Source organism: Lathamus discolor, chromosome 1 (assembly GCF_037157495.1).
Source record: "Lathamus discolor isolate bLatDis1 chromosome 1, bLatDis1.hap1, whole genome shotgun sequence".
Taxonomy (NCBI): Eukaryota; Metazoa; Chordata; class Aves; order Psittaciformes; family Psittacidae; genus Lathamus; species Lathamus discolor.
In genome coordinates, this window is record NC_088884.1 from 89,171,356 (window position 1) to 89,193,838 (window position 22,483).

The 22,483-nt window shown below is 36.8% G+C and overlaps 1 protein-coding gene and 1 long non-coding RNA gene across 3 annotated transcripts in view; one reads left to right on the forward strand and one right to left on the reverse strand.

Annotated features, from left to right (window-relative positions):
• Positions 1-205: 205 nt before the first annotated feature.
• Positions 206-22,483, reverse strand: part of LOC136017475 (uncharacterized) — a 37,985-nt gene continuing 15,707 nt past the window's right edge. The window contains exons 2-3 of the long non-coding RNA XR_010613942.1: positions 19,390-19,470; positions 206-893 (exon numbers count right to left, since the gene is read on the reverse strand). This is a non-coding gene — a long non-coding RNA (uncharacterized LOC136017475). The remainder of the gene's footprint in view (positions 894-19,389; positions 19,471-22,483) is intronic.
• MYOZ2 (myozenin 2) lies at positions 1,627-20,096 on the forward strand. Of its 2 annotated transcripts, XM_065685759.1 has the most exons (7): positions 1,627-1,783; positions 2,344-2,447; positions 7,906-8,075; positions 11,367-11,432; positions 11,544-11,673; positions 13,220-13,403; positions 19,667-20,096. In XM_065685759.1, exons 2-7 carry the CDS (start codon positions 2,372-2,374, stop codon positions 19,896-19,898), a joined length of 858 nt encoding a protein of 285 aa, XP_065541831.1. In that variant the 5' UTR covers positions 1,627-1,783; positions 2,344-2,371; the 3' UTR covers positions 19,899-20,096. The 2 variants fall into 2 exon arrangements, with proteins under 2 accessions (XP_065541831.1, XP_065541839.1); XM_065685767.1 differs by lacking the exon at positions 11,367-11,432 and having other exon boundaries at positions 1,628-1,783.

Consider the following 22,483-nt stretch of genomic DNA (forward strand, 5'->3'; position numbering starts at 1 on the left):
CACTGAAATGCAAGATTTAATTTTTATTATGATATCATATGGTACTGTAATTCTTTCACCTTCCTTAACCTTTACTCATTATCATGGACATTCTATTCATCATGTATATATACAAATGATATTTTAGCAACCTGGTATATTTTATGTGCCCTGAACTTCTCTGAGCATTGTAAAAGAAAACAGCATTCAACAGGATGAGCTCTAGTTTTGCAGCTATGACAATTAAACATTCTTTATTTCAACTGCAATGACATATGCTTATATCTATTTCAGTTAATGGCAAAACCTTGACACAGAAGTAAGTGGTAAATCAAATTCTAGTACAGTCATTGTACATAATTTTTTAAAGTTAAACTTCTAAACAATAAAATTTACAGATAAAAATATCCATCAGTAAAGTTTCAGGTTGTGTCATCTGTAAGTTGCTATCTCTGCTTTTTCTTTAGAATAAAATATACTTCTGAAGTTCAACAATGTGGTAGGTGACAATATATAAAATAGAAAATTGTTTCAAAATAAACAAAAGTACTAAAATAATTCTTAAAACTGTCATCTGAAGCACTTTGCTGAACCACAGGTTCAGCATTTGGACCTATACACAAGTATCACAAATAAGTAAGTTGAATTCACAAAACTTTCAAACATCACAGTGTCTGTGTTCACATTTTGTCCTTGGGGCCACCAAATGCAACATCTGATATTCTTACATTATTTCATCGTTCAGATATTCAGATACTGCAAACAAAATCAGAAGTTCGTCCTGAATACATAAATGAAAGCTTGCGAAAATCTTAAACAAAACCAAAATGTCTGTGTAAGTGAAATCTTGAGTACTGTCACTTTGTGAAGGCCGAACAGGAACCTCCTGGATTTGCAAAGTGCTGGAAACAAAACTGCAAAAATAAAAGCTAATTTCAGTATCAATTCCAACAAAAAGCAAAGCACCAATACAATAGGTTAACTGGTGAGATTGTTAAATAATGATTACTCCTATCTAGAGCGTATCTGTGAATTTTACAAAAATTAAGGCTGAAAGTGAAATGCAAAGTCATCAAGTTCATACCAATGCTCTAAAGCAGGACCAGTATGCCTAACCTACCCGCTTATAAAAATAGCTAAGGATGCGCTTTCCACATTGCTAAATGTTCTGGTCCTCCAAGAAAAAAGTTCCTAATATGCTGTCTGTACTTCTGATATGAAATAAGCTGGTTATTTCTTATTCCAGACTTTGTGAACAAGATTGGAGACTAGACTACAGACTCATTTTCCATGTGAAGAGACTGCTATCATGGTTTCATCTTTCACTAAAGGATTAGCCTATGCCATTCTCATCTGTCTTGCACATCCATATATTTAACATCGTATTTTTAAATGTTCCTTTCCTGGTTATAGCATGGAGGTTATTGTTCTCAGAGGTGATGAGGAGATGATCTGTGCAAGTATGAGGGGAGCATACCATTAAATCTTCCAATAAGCTCTGAAAAGGATATAAACTCTCTTTGCTGTGGGTGCAGTTGAATCTTTTCTGTTCTCTTCTTTTGCCAGGAAGATATGAGTGGCTAGAGTGTTTGATTCTATATATAACTAGTTGATGTCAGCTGGATGCCAATCCCTTTGAAGAGTATCAGCCTTCAGTTTGTCTTGGTACTAGGTACCATGCAGATCCAAGCACAAGGGTAGAAACCATCCTGGACCAGGCAGGTCATCCCCGTAACGTAACTAACTCTGGAAGCTTCACCTAAAGGGTTGAGATCGCTTTTTTTCTACACAACAAAACACTAGGGTAAGTGTATTGTTTCCTGAAATATATTGACATTGTCTGTCCTACAAACTATCATATAGAAAACACTTACTTAACCTCTTGACTCTGCAATTTAAAATATGTTTATTTTTCTTACTTAGTCAGAAATGCAGTTTCTTTAAGGATGTCAGGGTGTCTTTGTTAGTTCCTCAAATTCCTTATTAGATTAAGAAATGACAAAATGTAACATTTCTGACGTCATAAAACAAGATGTAATTAAAATACTAGTTATGAATTTACATCTTTTAATAGTGTGTAGATGTGAGAAGGCCTAGACTACTGACACTGATTTTGGTACAGAATTTATGTAGACAACTCAAAGATCATTCCTTCAAATTTTCTATCCACCAGAATCATGTCCTTGCATCTGTCTGCAAGCAAGAACTGCCAGGGCATATCACACAATTAGAAGTGCAGTTATTTCTAAATCAGAAATAACTAACTTTATTATTCAATCATTCTAAACAGTTTATTAGAAATTAAAGCTGGCCAAATTGTGCAAGCTGGCGCAACAATGTAAAAATGTGTTGTTTTTTTTTCAGCAAGGAAAAATCCTATCAGAAAATCACAATGTTATCACATTCTGCCATGGTCAAAGAGAGGAAACAACAAGCATCAGCCATTATGGATGAAATACACAGAAATGGTATAGCGCTGAACCCAGCTTACTGTATATGCAATGTCTTCTAGCCCTCCCTAACACATTTTTTTAATCACAGAGTTTAACTCTTACAGCTTTGTCTCTGGGTGTTTTGCCATAAATAATCTTGTGGGAGTATCATGCTGCCTATGGTAACTAATCCTTTTGTAGTTGCCTCTTTTCATTTGAAAGCTATTTTCAGATGAACAACTGCTGTGGAGAAATGAAGTAATCTAACAGCTGATGCACATTCTGCTAGGATAGCCTTTCAGAATATTATTTGGGGTTAATAACATGACTTCATTCCATTTTAAAAGGCTATTATCTAAGAAACGTGCTGATCTGTATCCTCTTTTCTGCTATTTCACTCTGCTGTTTTACATGAATGATAAAAAATTTTGAAACAAACATTTATATCTCTGTTCCTTCCTCTCAAACTTTTATCTTTGTAACTAACAAATTTTACTAGCCTCTGGCAATTCTCTCTAATGCACAGCCACCAATTAATCTTACGTGAAGATAACTTACATTTCTGTTGTTGCACTGATGAAAATGTAGCCATTATGAGAAGGTAGTTTGATTTCTTATAACAGGTTCTCAAAAAAAATACACTTCTGGTGTGACACCTTAAGAAGCAATCAACTTAGTTGGGAATACAAATTGCATGCTTTCATTAGGTATATGCTGGATGCTTTCGGAGACACTTCCAATCCTGCCCATGAAGCCTTTTTTACCATCTATATAAAAGGTCAATTTTTTAGAAGTGAAAAGTATCCCACAAGCCTCACTTTAAAAAGAGGGAGCTCCATAAATTTTAAGAATTTATGAAAATTGTATCACTTGCCCAGGACAAAACACTAAACATGAAATTCCAGTATTGAAAATCTTTCTTGTGGGCTTTTGCTCCAAAGAATTTGGGGATGTTTTCTGTATTCATCACTGACTATAATGACTATATGAAGAGTAGGACAAGAGGCATAAGGTTTTTAGGAAAAGAAGCTGTAAGTTTTAGTGCCTGGTTCTAGTCCTTTTGATATTGCCATTTCTTTTTTTCCGGTAATTTCTCTTCCTAATCAAATGCTTCTTGCCTCTTTCCATTCTCCACTGAACACACACTTAAGTCTGAAAGCCAATCTGCCCCTACAGATTTTATTACAACTTCATTGGGGTTTTGGGGGGTACTGTACACCCAAGTATTCTATGTGCCTGAAATAGTTCTGTAAGCACCCTGTGGACTGGGGAGAAAGTCTTTCGTATGTTTATTTGGAACCAGGCATTTCACATGGTAAATGTTGCTGCTATTCACAGCAATACTAATAAATCAACCATACAGTCCTCAAAATCATTGGCATTATTGGATAATGTGTGCTGATTCTTGGTATTTGCCTCCCATAAACTATTCTTTTTTATTAACTTATGTATTATCAGATTTGCTGTCAAGTTTAGATTCATACACATAGATATGACAGCTTACCCTACAAGATATGCTATGATATGCAGCCACAGAAGGCTGCAAATGTATGTATGTGTATGTACATACGTATGGACAAGCGTACACCCTACTTGAAAGATGTATAAGTATCTTTCTGGATGACTGGGATGTTTAAATGTTTTAAAAAATATTAAATTCCATTAAATGAGTGCAATAAGAGGCTGAAATTTATAACTATACAAGCTCAGTGAAACCAGTTAAGAACCAGAAGGATAACCAAAGCTGTAATCACACAAAGCATATGCTAATTCTTTGGGACATAATCTGAACAATTCTTGGAAAAATCAAGGAGAAACCTGGTTTTTAAACAGCTAAATTCAGCTCTGCCGATTCTTAACATTTTATTTTTCCCCTAATTGTTAATTCAACAAGCTTAACATGAGATCTGGAAGGTGAAGTCTTTCTGGGGTCTGCATCACTAACAATGACAGTCCTGCACCTGCATAAAAATTAAATATACTGTTACAGCCAGTCTCACAGACCTATGAAATTCTCTAGTGCTAACAGAGGTAAAGAGTAAGAGAAGATTCTGTAATGCAAGCCCTGGTAGCTTGGAATGACACATAGAAAGCATACCCACCGCATTTTTATTTCAGCCCCCTTTTATTATAAGGCTTTCAGGTAAAGAGTGAACCTCAAATTCCTTATTAAAAGATATTCATAGCAGAAACAGTTGTTGATAAAATACAAAATTAATCAAGTTTCTCACAGATTACTAATCTCTGGGCAAGACTCGTAATGACTGAAAGTCCACATCTCCTATTGGCTTGTGGGACATGACTTTGTGTTTTAGAGAATTTCAATACGTCATAAAATGTTGCAGGAAGAGACACTAAGGGTAAACCCTCTTATGGTCTCAGAAGAGGAACTGTAGTCGTAAACCAGCATGTGGATATAGTGACCTTCCCAAGCCCTTGTTTTTTCACTGGCAGACATGGACTGATCGTAACATTTCTAAGGCTACTTGGTCGGGGTAAACATGTAAATACAAGTGTTAAGGGCCATATTTAAGGGCTTCCTTAAACATATGTAAATACATATATTTACACATGTTGGAGTTCATCAGGTTAGCCTTCAACTACACGTAAATCTCAAGTCCTGTTCTCTACTATTCCTTAAATGCATTCTTCAGTAACTATATGATTATCTTTCATGATACAGTTAAAAAAATCTTATTTCTGATAGTACAACAAACATACTATCTGATATTCATTATTGAAATTTATAATCTAGATTAAGGTATTTAGAAGACCTTAAACTGGAGGATTAAAGGGGGATTAGTCAGTGAATGCAGGAGGAACTATATAAACCATATTTAAATACAGACTGTTATGACTTTAAGCACAGGACAGGAAGGACTTGGCAGGAACAAATTAAGAAATGAAGCTAAAAGGTTAAGATTAGGATTAAACTTTGAATTATATTTCCAGTATTAATTTATAAAGTCCATTTATAACGCTGATGTTCTCTTTCTATCACTCTCTAAATGTCCTCCTTTTCTCATTCTTCATCACTTTTTCTGCACTGACACTGAAACAATCCCTAGACACATCATAAAACTCGACAGATGATTAGATTTAATTGGCAAGGGACTCAAAGGAACTTCACACTTACGTTTTTGGGATGATGCCTGGATACACAATAGTACACAGCTATGGGTTACAAAGTACCTTGGAGCCTTTAGCTAATGTTAACAAGAACAGTTTGTATGTAAGGGAACAGCAAGGCCCAAAATAGGTAACATCCAGCATGTCACAGAAGAATACTGAGTGGTTTGTACACAGATCTGCAACCACCTTGGCACCCCAGCCTCTTAGGATGTATGTACTACCCACTCTGTGTACAAAGGAAAAAAGCTTTCTCTACATGAAAATGTTGCTGATTTGAGGGGTGAATTTCTTACTCCTTACTAATACCATCCAACAGCCCATACCTCTGCAGTAACCTTTAGAACTGATAAAATCAGGATGTGACTTGCAGGTCGAAATGTCAGGCCACTGGCCAATAACCACTGCACTTAATCACAGAGCCAAAACCCATCTACTATCTGTCACTGATACAGCTACGCTGGGCAAGCTGAGTCATTTTTTTCCATGTTAAGAACTCTCTGTTTTGCAGCTACCTCTTAAATAACAGGAGGTTGTTAGGATTCCTTGTGAATACTATTTTTAAAGCAGAAGTGCATGCTCCAGCTGACGATACAGTTAGCTTACTCCTGCTCCTTTTAAATCTACTGCAAATATCCAATTGAAATCATCAGGAACAGAAGTGGATCAACACTGACGCACTTCAGGGCCCACAAATTTGTTTGATTTATTACATGGAAAACTCTCACCTATACGGCTTTGGCTACATATTTAATATAACTGTCTCAATTGAGATTTCCTAAATGTCAGCAAATCACATTGTTTTTCCAACATAAAGTTACTAGGAGATACATGCCATGTTGAACATGCCATTTACTCAAAATGAAACTCTGCACATGCAATATTACCTTCATGATTACATACCTTCTGCTGCTAATTAAGTTGTAATGTTAATTTTGAATTGCGCTTCCTGTCTGCTTACTCTGGAAGCACAATATGGTGCCTTGCATATAATTTTCTTTCATTTCATTTTAATGCATTACAATATATGTCCAAAGTTCAGAATTTAAAATCCTGTAGACCGTAAGAATATGTGAAGAATAGAATGTCTTATTATTAAAGAAATAACAAAATGTGATTTTGAGTGGATCAGAAAAACATACTAGACCACAATAATCGATATACAATCCTCAAAGCACACTGCATCTTCCTATTTTTCTTCCTGAAGTTTATGAACAACCTAGGGAAATAATTGAATATTATTTCAATTAATAAAATGATAAATATTAAAGTAAGAGGCAACAGGAATTATTTTCTTAGAAATTCTTTTTTACTATGCAATCCAATTATTGTTGTATTTGTTAAATTCTACAACCTTCTAAGCAGAAATAAGTTAGTAGAAAATAGTTTGGTGTTGAAACTACTGTATTCTAAGGGTTAAGCTTTATGTATAGGTTGAGGACATCTAGAGAGAGTTCAGTCACCAAGCAACAACTATTGCCACCAGCATCCCAGTGTCCAGGACATTACCATGAAAATGACCAGTAGCGTTTCTGATATTCAGTTGCCATTTAGAGTCCCAGTTGATCTCCCCTTCCCCTGCTTATTCATTTTCATTTTCAAAACTCCCAGGAAGTCACCAAAGACAAAGAAGGAATCAAAATGTGGTGAATAAAGTAATATTGCATCTAGTAATTCAGTTTCTTCTTGGAGAGAATTAAAAAACAAATGTTTTAAATCTAATAGTTCCTAGAAGAATGTTTTAATTCTTTGTTAGGACTCCCATTTTCAACCCCCTGAGCTTTATTTTGAAATCTTCTTTAAAAATAGTTTAAAAGTATTATGTAATAGAGACTTCCTAGTGCAAAAGTTTCTTAAAGTACAAAACATGCCCTGGCTTTCAAAAGCAAGCAGAATATTAAAGAATAAATGAAAATAAAATGTCTATAAGCAGTAAGAAACTGGAAGGTATGTTGAAAAGTGGCTACCTGCTCATCTATCCAATGCAGGCCACAGAAAGCAAAAGTCTGATGTGAGAACCCTGGGGTCAGATGGAATTTTGTTTCTGGTTTCAGCAGAAGCCACTTTTTACTAGTCTGCTATTAAGATGGTGTGTAGGACATTATAGACCTAATTTTGGTAAGAGCTGAATGCTATTTAACTGCAGTAAATGTGGATCTTGAGGTGTCTTCAAAAAACCAGGTTTGTGGTGTTCAGAACTCTGCTCCAAAATTTTGAAAGAATGATTAATTTCACTAGCACCATATGAAACTATTCTACATGTTCCAGAAGTATGTGTTAAAATGTTGTTGGATTTCAGGTGCAGGGTATGCCATATCAGACATTTAAGAAAATCAGAGGCATGCATTTATCCCTTCTATTGCAGAATCACCCAGCTTAAACCTTGGTAAAAAAGTCAGCACCCCCAGAGATATCATGGTAGAGGAACTATCAACACTCAGCAACAGAGGTGCAAGACTCTTCAAGAGACGTCAGCGGAGATCTGACAAATATACATATGAAAACTATCATTATGTAGCAAACAAGCCAAGAAATGTGAGTATTTTGCAATAACTTATTAATGAAACACAGTGCGGCTAGCTTGTAGTAAGTACCTAGTTGACTACTGAAAATTAACTACTTAATAATATGCAGAAGGTTGGAAGAAATAAGAGTTTGCTTCATGCAACCAGTATTTTTGTTAAAATAGGTTGGTGACCTCAGCATGGCTCCCAGTCAGCAAAATGACTCTCACAGATGGCATTAACACACTTCTGGCCTGTCTGACTCAACTGGGAGAAAAAGGATGGAGCTTGCCACTGAAATTACAATTATTCTTCAAACTAGTCCTTCAGGAATCGGTTAAATAATTAATGATACTCTGGGAATCCTCATAGCAGGAACTAAATGTACCTGGAATTTTTCTCATCTGCAGTCTTTGCAAAACCTTTTGCTTAACCTCTGAATATAGGGACAACATTATTCATAATTTTTGCCTAACTCTCCAATGTGCTGCAAGTTTTAATTATTTGAACATGAATATTCCATGCCCAGTCTAATATAGCACGCAAGCAGCTCCTCTGATTTCAGTATTGTATTAAATTCTGCTTCCCGGTTACATGTATGCATCCCTCCTGCTTTCAGATACAAAGGTAGGCAACTAAAGAAGCAGAAGTTGTCTCAGTACTTTTAAGATGCTTTGAAGATTAAAAGACATATATGTTACAAAAAGTAATTATTATTAACCTAGGAAGTATTTCTTGTAGAACAGCAATTCTCTTTACCTGAAGCTTTTACAACTGTTCATTGCATAGTTAGTGCTATGACTGTGTTAGCCTCCAACCCCTACAGAATTCATACAAATACTTTGACTCAATTATTCTTTAATCTTCATGTGGGATAAAAAAAATTAGTAACTATATGTAACGTACTGTTGTGATATTATCTAAAGCTTGTTTTGGAACAAATAGGAAACAATTAATTTATTAACCAGAACCACAAAGCACCAACATGCTTACTCATGTTTCATATTACTAAAGAAAACACACATATGGTTGTAAATAAATCAGAAACAATAAAATCAATACAGCTTGTTGATTTTAAGGAAACTTATAACACCCAGGTGATTATTCTAGCTGAGTTCAATATTTCAATATCCTAACTAACATTTAAAAAATATTTTTGTTTCCTTCTTGAAGAAGGAATTCTCTATGCTTTGTTGACTGTAATACTAGACTCATTTGTAATTCTGTGGCATTTACATTTTCCATACAAAAAAAAGTGACTTTCCTCTGGAAGAAAAGAATGTCTTAATATCCCACGTCACAGAAGAAAAATTTTCACATGGGTTGTTTTCGTGGTGCAGATATTTCAAACTTTTTTGTCACTCAACAGAAATAAAATTACACAGGCATCAAGTCTGAGTTTTCATAAATTTACTTTTGGAAAATATATCTGTACAAAAGAAATCCCATATAAAAATCTGAACAACTCTATTGGACATCCAAAACTATTGTTAAAAAACTGTTATTTAGAAACACATCTATGAATACCATCCTCCCAGTTTCTCCCTCTATTGAGTATTAGAAGCTACACAGATAAATCCTGAGCATACCCTCTATATCACCATTATTCTTGATCCAGTTCATGCTTTTGCTACAAGGTTTGACAGATCAGTTTCCCTCTAGTCTACTTCTTACCACAAAACATGTAGAGTAAGCATGCTGTGCAATCAGTATGGCAGTGTGATATATGAAAAAAATGATGCCTCCTTGGTTCCTGTTCCCTTTCCTTCAATATCTATTTTGCTACCACTGGTGATGTCTTCATCATCTTTACGATTCTGCCTGCCAAAATTAATCTTTCCAACACACTTCAGGATGGCTAGAAAACATTCTGCCTTGATCTTGTTTGTCTGAAGTTTAAACAAGTATTATTTGTTTGCTTCCTACTTTAACAAACTCTTAAACAGTCTATATTTAAATTGCTTTTAACCTATGTGTCATAGCTAAAATAAGACACTGACTTCTTATGAGATGTTAATTCTGTATTTATGCAACAGTGATTAAGCCTCTGAATGTTTCTTTATAACTGATGACCTGATATCCTATCAGGGTGGAAAGTAACAGCATACCTTGAATCTCCAGAAAGTGACCTACATTGAAGTTATTTCTGTAACAAAGGAAAACCCCAAACAAAAGTTATTCAACAAATGCAGTGAAGTTTCAACTGATACAGGAAGAGAAGCTCTGAAGAATCAGTGCTTTGAAATTCAAACAACACAAACTTATAGAATCACAGAATAGTTAGGGTTGGAAAGGACCTTAAGATCATCTAGTTCCAACTCCCCAGCTATGGGAAGGGACATCTCACACTAAACCATGTCACCCAAGGCTCTGTCCAACCTGGCATTGAACACTGCCAGGGATGGAGCATTCACAACTTCCTTGGGCAACCCATTCCAGTACCTCACCACCCTTACAGTCAAGAGCTTCTTCCTTATATCTGACTTGAACTTCCCCTGTTTCAGTTTTAACCCATTACCCCTTGTCCTACCACTACAGTCCCTAATGAATAGTCCCTCCCCAGCATCCTTGTAGGCCCCCTTCAGATACTGGAAGGCTGCTATGAGGTCTCCATGAAGCCTTCTCTTCTCCAGGCTGAACAGCCCCAACTTTCTCAGCCTGTCTTTGTATGGGAGGTGCTCCAGACCCCTGGATCATCCATGTGGCCTTCCTCTGGACTTGTTCCAACAGCTCCATGTCCTTTTTATGTCGAGGACACCAGAACTGTACACAATACTCCAAGTGAGGTATCACAAGAGCAGAGGGATCCTTCATCACCCATCTTGTCTGGCAGGCAGAAGACAAGCTTTTGGCATTTCAATCTGGTTGAATATTGCCTTGCCAGTTTTCTTGAATCTTTGGGTATAGCAAGGGTGCTCTGCCTGGCACATGACAGATTCTGGTGATCTAGGGACACATATTATGCCTGCCCAAGTGACCAGAACTACTCTACCACACAGCCCATAGGCACAGGTAGCTTTTGTGGTGATTGGTGTAAACATCAGATGGGGCGGACTCTCTTTGTAGATTGTGCATCAGTATTTAAGTATTCTAAACTTAGGAAAAGGTCAGGAAACTCAGCTGGATGGTTATAAGGCTTTGGGAGTCTTGCTGACCTTGCTCACAACACCTCCAATCCTTTCAATAAAAAATTCACAGACATTAAAAGTTATATCATTCTTATATCTGAATATATACGAACATCATACTTAACGCTGAAAAAATATTCATTTTTGCATACATAGCCAATGTAAGAGAGCTGCGAAACTGTTTCATCTTCTAGCTAACAGCCAGAAAACCCTGGAGATTTTGGAACCAAAGAGGGTGCCAAAGGACAGTATGCCTTCAGGTAGTATACCCTAGGTCTCAGCTCTGGCCTGTAAATTGGAGTATCATTCCCACCCTCAAGAGAGGCTTTTTTGTCTGTGCTGTCAATGACATTTCTTCTATTTGAATGCAGCATGGAGAGCCCATACAGAGTGTCAGAATGGATGGACTTAGTGTGGAAGGGATTCCCCAGCATGCCCCAATGACACCTCCTAATACTCCTGATCCCCGGAGCCCACCACATCCTGACAACATTGCCCCAGGTAATGTATGAGTTTACAAACATTAAACAAATTAAGGTTTCATTTCATAGCACTCTTTGAAAAACAGTATCTTCAAAAAGAACTTTTTAATATTAATACATAATATTAGAAATCAATAAATTAGAACTAAGGTAACTAATCAGAATCTTCCATAGAAATGTCAAGTGGTGCTCTTCAGTTGCTTCTACTCCTTTTTAAAGATTTGATATGGCTTTCATACTACTTTTGCCTAAACTGAAAAAATACATTACTATCATGAAAGACTGCTGCTATATTTAGTAGTCTTATAAACATTGAAAAGCAGATCCTCAGATTTAAAACCAGATTAATACACACCTTTTTCTTTGCCAAACCTTTGTTTCTAAAACGCAACACACTGCTCAACTGTCTGAAAGTTATTCATTGTAGTTTAGTTACTGAAAAATGTGAAACTGAATTCACTGTAAACTTTGCTAGAAACCTTTGTAGAGAAGTAACTTAAGGATTTTGCCTCTGGTTGTATAAACTATTCTTTTTTTAAGTCCTTAACTGTGAGGGTACTGCTGTCTTTATTTAAAGAAGCAAGCTACAAGAAGATCTTATTTTGCATTCTTTAAAGACTAGAGAAGGCTAATTTGTTTTATTTAACTTATTCAGTGATATAGACCTTCTTCCTGTTTATGAATTATCCATGAGCAGAGTGTGGTTTTTACAAATTCATTCTTTGTTCAGAATTACTCGGTGAATGTTTTGTGCGGACCTTTTCCAATCTACGTAAACTAGGTCAATGTTACTCTGTTAGTGACTGCTAGGACTCTGTGCATCCATTGGTTAAATACAATGTGAACAGAGGTACTTTCCATTGCCAAGACATGATAGAAATCTTCAAGCCTTTCTTTAGGCAAAAAAGTCTGGCAAAAGGAACAGATATGAAGCCACAGGGCTTTTTTAAAGCTCATAGAATGAAAGAGCATTAATTTAAAGAGCTAGATGTAGTGGGACGTTAAAAGGTTAGAACAGATTTCCTCTGTTTTCCAAATAAATAGTATTACATATAATTGGATAATGTTTCACTGGTTTTAAATTCTTCAAATTGTACATTAAGGTCTGGCTTCTCCCCTCCTCCCGTATTAATTCCTGCCATAATAGTGAATATGGAATTTATTTACTTAGTAGAATTCTGATCAGAGTCTGATCCTCCGACGATTATGCAGAGAAAACTGATTTGTCACTTTTTCAGATAATGAGAAGGACCAGAAACAAAGTAGGTAGGAGATTTTAAGGCATCTAAGGCAGAGACAAAGACAAAAACTCCACTATAATGGCTGTAAGCCTAACCCCTTTTAATAATTGTGAAGAATTTAACCCAAAGAATATAGAATTATTTTAGTTTGAACCAAAATGTTGTTTTTAAAATATTTTTGTTATTTCAGTGATTTGATCCAATTGTTCATTTCACCCAGCTGTGAAATAATGGTATTTTACTTCCTAGTTACATAGGATGGTGGTAAGGAAGGAGAAAACACAAATTACTATTTATAACGGCTTTGCCTTGACCACCCTGCAGGATATTCTGGACCACTGAAAGAAATTCCTCCTGAAAAGTTCAACACTACTTCTGTGCCAAAGTATTATCAGTCTCCCTGGATAGAAGCTATTAGGGATGATCCAGAGCTGCTGGAAGCTTTATATCCTAAACTTTTTAAACCTGAAGCAAAACCAGAACTGCCTGACTACAGGAGCTTTAACAGGTAATTGTGAATGGACACTGAATTCCACACTGCAGAGAAAAACTTCTATTTATTAAACATTTCCACCAGCTGTAAAAAGACCTACCACCTATGTTTGCAAGTACATGCATAAAAATGACCACACAGATTACAAGTGGCAAACAAGAGCATTAAGAAGGAAACTAGTCTCTCTAAAGTATGGACCCCAAATAAAACTCTAGAACTTGGGAACGTAAGATGAGCTGTTGAAAACTCTGAAAGAATAAGTACCAGAATTCAGTGTACTCAATAAATGGGAAGCATGGGCTATAGAAATGCTTGAAACTTCTTTGAGTATTTCCATTGTTCACTTCATTAGCTATGGGATTGTAAAATCTAGCAGAGAAACTCCCAGTCAAAACTTTGTAAGCTGTATAATGCAAACCACTCTTTTTTTTTTTTTTATAACGCAGCTCACATGGTTTGGTTTTTAGGCAACGAGAGTATCAAACTTCATCCTTGCATATTTTATCGCATTTAATGTTTTTTCTACCTCTGACAACCCTCAGCAACAGATTAACAGATAAAATGTTACAAGGAGACTTAAAAAAACATTTAAAGTAGAAGGATTATTTACATAGTTACTAGTACACTAAGGCTTTCAGTAGAACTACATTCACGGAAAGTAGTGGGGTTTGAACTATTTTGAAAGCTCTAAAACACATTCTTACTTATGTCTTTTGCTTTCATTCATAACCTCCGCACTGTATTTACTGATGTTATGGCCAGTTTTTCTCTAAATAGCCCCTGCTGAGTTCCTAACAGCTGAGCCAAAACAAAACCCTTACTCGAAATGCCAGACAGCAATCTATTGAAAAGAAAATGGCTCATGGCAATATAAACTTCAGGAAAAATACCATACATATCACCTGTGTTTCTGCCATCAAGGTGGGCCTCAACTCTGAGTGCAAAGACTGAAAAATTACACAGCTCAACATCAAAATTGCACTGCAGACATTGCAGTAATTCTGGGTTTCTAGCAGCAATACAATTAAGTCTGTGTGGGACATTCTTCTCAGCAGACAAAACAGCAAGTGCAAGTCGGAGAGTTGTGCCACAGCTGCTAACACTGGAACGGTAACCGCAAAGTTTATGCACTATGGTTATTGCAACTGACCAAAATTAAAAAACACCATCAAAACCAACCAAACAAATAAAAAAAACCACCAAAAAATATCACTACCAAAAAAAACCAACCAACCAGCCAACCAACCCCCCCCCCAAAAAAAAACAAAAAACCAACCCCCCCCCCAAAAAAAAACAAACAAAAAATACATATAGAAAAAACTAGGACAGAATCAGTTCTCCCTCTCACAAGAGACATTCTGAGTTGAGCATGGAAGTCATTCTTGTGAAAGACAGGATGAGGCAGGGCACAGAGGCCCCATTAATAGGGGTATGTGTCTTGAGATGGTATCTGATGGCTTCTGTGGTCCCAAAGTTTACCACACTTAACTGTTCGGACTTCTGTCCATGGGGATTTTATCTATGTAGAACATAGCAAAACTGTGGCTCACCACAGTCCGAACTTCTTGAACATATGTGCATTCATATAATGGAAAGTCAATATTCTCCCTTGTAAGTGCCATAAAGACCTAAAAACTGGCATATAAATCCACATTTGGACTGCAAAACACAAGGCATACAAACAAAATCCACAACTCTCCTCATCAGAAAACACCACATCCCGAAGAAAATAAAAGGATGCCTCATGGACCTAGGAAAGCTGTCACATACAGTACACTCAGATTTATGTTTTCTAGCAAGAAGGAGTAGATCCAAAACGAAATTGAGAATGTGGCTAGTCTGGATGTGTTTCTACAGGAATGACAAACCCTTAGAAGAGGTATAAGATAGTTTCTGGCTCTTACACGGAAGATTTTTAATTAGAGAATTACAGTGAGTTTTGGTGTAAGATAGGTGCAGCTGCCTGTATAGCTAAGATAAAGGCAAATCTGAGCACTTGTATAAGGAACACATTAGGCATCTCAGGAACTTAGCAGTCTAAGGGATTTGTTCATAAGGTGAGATATCTTTTTGGACTTCTGTGCCTAGATCCTACTATGTAATTCTGTGCACCTGGGTCACAGCATCCTTCACTTCTTTAATTGCAGTCTTGGAGAGAAAGCAAATGATACTGTATTAAACAATTAAAGAGTGATATAAAGGGATCATTTTATTATCAGTGAGGGCATCAATCAAGGCTTTCTATAACGCTTCATCATTCAAGAAATGCATTCAATGCATTCTCATGCAAAACACTGGTACAGTCATCATTAGTCAGGAGGGGATGTGGTTAACAGTAAGTGTGATGCATAGCACTCCCAAAGGAAATGGGCCTGGGATCATTCCCGGCTCATTTAGTGGTATCTGTGAAAATGGCACGCAGACTTTCCAAGCCATATTCAGGTTCCTTTCAGCTTTCCTTGTTACACAACAAACTGTAAAAGCAACTTCAGCAGCTAGGGATGCCTGATGTGTTGGAACAGATGCACACAAGCATGGCTTAAAACTATATTCACCACTAAACGGTGTTCAGATTTATTTTTTTTCTCCACTGCCAGAAATGAAGAGGTGACTCTGGACTCTATAGCAGTGCAATTTTTAGTAATAGTGTCAGAATCAGAATTACAGAATTCATAGAGTGGAGCTCTATGTATGCTTTTTATGCTGCAAGAAACTTGCAATGTTTACAGGCCAATGAAGGAAGAAGTGGTCGCAGCAAATGTCAAGTACATTCGCCTTCTGAGGGAGGGCTTTCTGTGAGACAGCCAGTTTAACAGCACACAGCACTAGACAGAGCGCATGATCAGAGAAATTGAGTTCTGAGGATGTCTGAACAGACTGTCCAGGTCAGGCTACCCTTCCTCCCCCTGGATGAAAATGATTCTGTGCTAGCATAGAAATGCTGCAGAACAGAGCCATGTCATCTGATTCCTCTGGAGATTAATTCCTATTAGGATTGAAGAAGTATTTTCTATACTCTTTTATTAGCGTGGAAGCACCTAGTAATACCTGTGGAAAAGACAGCATGAATCTACATTTGTTGAGGAGTTTGTAATATTAATTAAATTAGTACTTTTATTCCACCTGCTTTCTTGAAGCCAGATAAAATGTCAAAGGTAGTATTAGGAGTAACATAGAAAGGACTACATCTTAGTCACGTAAGACAAGCAAGTCTGACTAGTTCTGTCTCTCCTACCAGACAAATTCTTGTTCAGCTTTCTCAATTCCCGAAGACTACTGTTTCAAAAAAACTGCAGGAATCCAGTCCATTCAGATCGGGTGCTGTTTTTATTTGATTAATGGATTCTGAACTCTACAGTAAAAAGGATGAGATGTAGAGTCTCAGAGAAGTATTGGGCGTTAACTTGAAATGATGTCAGATTAGTAGAAGCTGGGTGCTTAGCCAGTTCCCTAGTGCCTGAATACCTCTGAAAACTGGCATTAACTCTTGCACTGAGCTACCATGAAGCTCTGAGAGTTTGCAGGGTCAGATTCATTGCTCCTATGCCTCCTTTTTGCACAGAATTAACAATAATCAGAATGTTCTACAAATGACAGTGAATGAAACTCACATTTTTTTGTAATTAGGTAAATGAAGGTGCTAATCCAATACAGTTAAAACATATTTTCAGACTTTCAGCTACAATTAGGCTTCTATATTGAGACAATAAGAAAAAACTGCTGGGCTGGGGGGAGAGGGGAAGAAGAACCTGCCCTGCTAAAACAACAGCTAAAAATTAAGGTGGTTGTGCCTGCTACTGTTAAATCATGCGCCTACTTTTTAGGAATATGCAAAGTGAATATTAAACAGTCTTTTACACTTCCTGGTGCCACTTCCTATGGCTCTGAATCAGCATTTCCACCCTTATTATGAGCAATGAGTACTGGAATTTTTTACAGATGTGTTTTAGGCTTCTACACAATGAATCACAGCTCAAATGATACAAGTCGATGTGTACACAACACAGGTCATTACAACACCATGTTGTCAGACAAGTTATTGCTCACAAAAATATACTGCTGCTATAAAGGAAAATTAACATCTATTAGCCAGTTACTGTACTCTTCATGTCAATCATCATGTGTTTCTGCCCAGCATGCTGGAATGCATCATTCTCTGAAGCCAGACTTTGTACACAACTACATGGGGTTTTATCCCACACATTGATATGTGAATTTCCATAAACTGCCTCCTGTTTCTGTTACATCCAGAAATATGCTGTATTTAAAATCCAGTAATACTGCAAAGATTAAGTTTTACACTATAGAATTGTTATAATTTTACACATATCCCTTTAATTTACATATCGATGAGAATTAAATATTACACCACTGTGAGAATGTGCATTGTAATTAGAGCAGCAATTAAAACAATCTTCATTATCCTGCAAGATGTAGATCACTACATTCACTCTGTGCCAATTACCACGCCATTATTTTTAATCAGTATCATACTGTATCCCATTTGACACTGTGACCTAGATGACAGTTTCACAAGAATAGCTTGATACCACAAGCATTTTGTATAAAGAATTTCCTTTGACATCAAGAGAGTTTAATGCCTGGACTTGCTGCTGCTCCTGCAAAATCTTGTGTTATCTTCATCTGAGAAACAACTTTAGAGCTTAATCCAAAGCAGTGCTCTTCACTCAGTAAGTGTGCATGTCCAGAACTTTCATGATTTTTTTATGTCTTACAGTATCGACCCTTTGCACTTAACACCATCCCCTCCAACACTCCAACAAATGCTGTTTATACCAAGATCTAGTGAATTATCTGTGTAATGACAGAGCAGCACCATTTCTTTTAGGTCATGGATTCATTTTTCTGAATTAATATCTGTTTTTTTTTTTTTTTTTTTGCGTGTGTGTACTTAATTCTGCCTAGGTTTTGCTTTATCTGTAGTTATCTTCCTGAAAATCTTAGTCAGATCTTCAAATTACCTCTTTTGGTTTCTGCCAGCATTCATTTCTTTAGGCTTCTACTGTACCACCTGAAGCCACTGGAGATATATACCAGCAGATCTGTTGTTTTGTGTTAAAAACACAAAACCTACCAAGGCTGGTGAAATTCTATGTCAACAAAAATTCCATTTTGCATGCCACTAAGTATCTACACAGAAATCAGGTGCTCAACCTGTAGCTTAAAAATCTCACTCTTAACTGGATAGAGTATATTCCAGCAAGGTTATGCAGCTGATCAAAATGCAAAACACGTTATATTTTGTTTGCTTTTACAAAGGAGTCTGGAAAAAGTAGTTCTAGTTTTGTTTTGTTTTTAGGGTGGGTTTTTGTTTGTTTGTTTTCCAGCCTAGAAACCTACAAATACAGAAGAATCATGGGAGATATTTGAAAATACTGTTGTGTTAAAATATTTGCAAATGCATGGAACAGTCAGTTCCTGCCTAGTATTTCTTATCTTTTAGTGTGTCAGGCAATATTGCCTGAGGGAACATTTACATTTAAATAACACCAAAAATACTGACCAAAGACTAGGGGGCAATTTCAGCCAGTGCTTCAAGGTTTAGTTACATAAACATTTTCTTCAGAAACAAAGCTTATGTAAGAAGTCCTCGCCCATTCCCCTCCTTCCCAGAGGCTGTTGTCTTTGGCTGTTCCTTTCTGCTTCACATTACACTAATGCCTCCTCACTTGTATTGCTACAGTTGTTTGAACATAATGATATAAACCAGATTGCTGAAATAATTGGGATTTTAAAATGCTTCTTTGTTTTAACGCAGATCACATAAACGGCCCAAGTTTATGGCACAACCCACATACATTCTAACTGGTACAACAATATGGTGCTGAAATACAGTGTAGTGGGAGAAATAAGCAACTGGTGATAGAAGAAAATAGAGGGAGAACTTCCTAAACTAATTACCTGCTAGAGAGAATAGCTTGCACGGTTTTCAGACTTACAAAATTATCACCAATAAGTAAGTTTAGTAACTGTGACTCACCAATCATAAGGTTGTCTTACAACATCTTCTTCCCTTAGCTTTTCTGTACATTTGAATTTCGAAGAAGGCTGAAGGCTTTATCTAAGGGAAAATAAAACAGATCTTAAAGAGAATTTGGCAGAAAAACAATCAATTTCCCAAAGTTTGAAAATTGGTGCAATTTCTTGTTTATAATCTGTATCATTAAAATAGCTTCTGTTCTTTTCAGCTTCTGGGAGGAAAAGGAAACAGGTATTTTTAAAAGCACATTTTCCTTTTATTTCTCCAATATCTACAGAGTTGCCACTCCTTTTGGTGGCTTTGAGAGAGCATCAAAGCTGGTGAAATTCAAGGTACCAGATTATAATCTACTGATGCTAAATGACCCCAGATTCATGATCCTCGCAAACCCTCTTGCTACCAGAAGATCCTTCAATAGGACTCCAAAAGGATGGTCATCTGAGAATATTCCTGTAGTGTTCATTCAGCCTTCAGATTCTGACACCGTTCCAGAAACAGAGGACCTGTGAGAGAAGCTGCACTCTACATCATACAAAAAGCTGAAAGCTGCACAACCACATATTTTGGTCCAATTATTACTAAAGGCTACTGACAAAATTCTTCCTTGGCAGCTGAAGTATGAATAATAATGTCTGATGCAGTGTCTCTTTTCCAGCACCTAATTTCAACTGTAGACATAATATAAATAAACTAATATGCAAATATGACAGGTATTTTCTGTTTGTGTTTACATATTCTTCTTTTACTTTTTAAAATCTTTGCTTGTCATTTAAGAACAAGTGCATTTACAAAAAAAGAAAAAAAAAAGTGACACAACTATCAAGGGATGTGATTTTATAGGTGTCCTGATTACGGTAAAACAACTGACCAAAACCGCAATAGTGCGCTCTGAGTACTGCTTGCTCAGGAGAAATCACCAAGAAGACAAAACAGATTTTTCTCAGACCCTGCTTTCAGCCAAAGAAGTTTAGGCCATTTTCCTCCTTTCTGACTCTTACTCATCTTTAATTATGGATGTCAATATCTATGTCACCTGGATTTGTTTACAGAAAATACAAAAAGAAAAATGGTAATGACAAAGATTACATTACACAGTGGTATGAAAAAGTACAGAGGTATTTCCTGGATAAGTCTAGAATGTTCGGGTTAATCACAACTAAAAAACTCACCAGTGACCAGTTACATCAAGCATAGCAAATTAGTATCACTGAGCTATGTTACCACAAATGCTTTTGTTACTAGAAAGAAATTGCATAGAGCCTCTTCCCCTACAGCCATAGCATATACTGAAACTTCAAAGCAGGCAAGTTTTCTTGCTCTTGAGCTCTGACATTTTAGAACCACAACTATCAGACTCTTACTAAGTATGCATAACTTCACTGAGGACAGGCAAGAAAAAGAGATTGCTGTTTTTCAGTCTCCCTTTTCAAGTTACAACTACATTCTAGTAAGAGGTAAACACCTATTTAATAACTGTTTATTTCTAAATGCTTTTGTGTTTGAGAAGTATCCACCATCTGCAGGTGGGATATTCTAATACACAGCTTAGTCTGTACGTGTTTTGAAACCTGAAACCTGGCTTCAACCAATAGCCCACTCTCATGTTTCCTAGATGCTTCTCCAGGACATTGTGGTCTCCAAGCATTTCTAAGAGGTTTCTGGTTACCTCAGATACTTTTTTTCTTCTTTAAATTATTCATAAAATTTTGCAAGCTCTAAAATAACATGCTAATCAAATTTCATCTCAAAATCCACAGATGATGATGATGGTAAGCAAATAATGTTTTTCCAGGTATTGTCCTTATTAATGGTTTTGGTGGTGTTGAGATACAAAAGTATTTCAGAAGTAAGCAACATCTGAAGATTGGCACATGTATTTTTTCCACATGTAAAGTGAAAAAGTGTTGCCTATACTTCTGTCACTGAAATTTTTGTCTGTAAAAATGGTTTCCATGTTTCAAATCTGATTTCAGACAGTGAGCTGGCAAAGGAAATTGTCATCTATTTACTTTGTCACATAAACTGCACAAACAAATGTACAGGTCCTGAACAACTCTATGAAAGAAAAAAAAAAAAAAAAGAGGGGGAGAAAATCAAAAATCAACCTCACTGACTGGGAACACTTTCCTAGCAAGGGATTAGTCTGAGGACCTTACCTGCATGCATTGTACAATGATTATACAATGATAAAAGTATTAATTCTTCAAGGCTAAAAATGGAAAGGCTAAAGAAGAAAAGACTAAACCAATAGTGAGGAGCAATGCAAACAGCTTCTGGAGTAATTTGGTTTTTATGAGCCAGCATAAGCATTTGTAAGCCTGTTTGGACAGGAACATGAGAAAATGGGTGCACAGCATATACACAGTGAGGACTAGAAGAAGGGATACATCATTTTTATTACATACTCTGTAAAAATAACCTACACATGCAGAGCATGCCACCTTGCTTCTTACACAACACGCGCAATGGTAACTTTACTTTTCTATTCATCTACACATCCACTGGTGCAGAATAGGCTCAGGAGGCTTAAGATGTTTGACAAGTACTGAGCCTGCTAGGCACGTGTTCAGTTGATGGCCCAAATAATAGTATTAGATGGGGCCAGGAATTACAGAGAGCCCCTAACTCCTCACCTTCTGTCTGAGACCTCCAAAACGAGCGGTATCACTGCAAAACCAGTACCTCTAATTCAGCCCTCAGTTACAGCTGTCAACTGTTGCAGATGAGTGAGAATTCTGCGCCTCCTGCTTTCCTAACTCTACTACCACCTATCTACATATACACTTGTACATCAGATGTGCACAGATGGTTTGTTTTAAAACTGAGGTCAGCTGTCCAGAATAGTAAGCAGCCACACTATTTAATCCTCCCATACTGGGTGGCTTTTGCCAAACTGCCTGTTGGGAACAGGCCCTTGACCATTCTAAACCTTTGAACCATGCTTGGGAACTGTCTGGGAGAGTGGTAATTGGCAGAAGCTATAACTGCGCAATGTGCTAAGTATTCAGTATGTGCTAAGTATTCTCTGTGCTAACAGCACAGAGAATCAAGTGCCAGTGTCCAGGAATGTTCCCTGGCTGCATCAGCCACGATG

Coding starts and splice junctions, on each gene's coding strand:
- MYOZ2 (XM_065685759.1), top strand. CDS start 2,372: ATGTTATCACATTCTGCCATGGTCAAAGAGAGGAAACAACAAGCATCA. Junction 2,448..7,905: donor GGATGAAATACACAGAAATG/GTATAGCGCTGA, acceptor CTTCTATTGCAG/AATCACCCAGCTTAAACCTT. Junction 8,076..11,366: donor TAGCAAACAAGCCAAGAAAT/GTGAGTATTTTG, acceptor TTCATCTTCTAG/CTAACAGCCAGAAAACCCTG.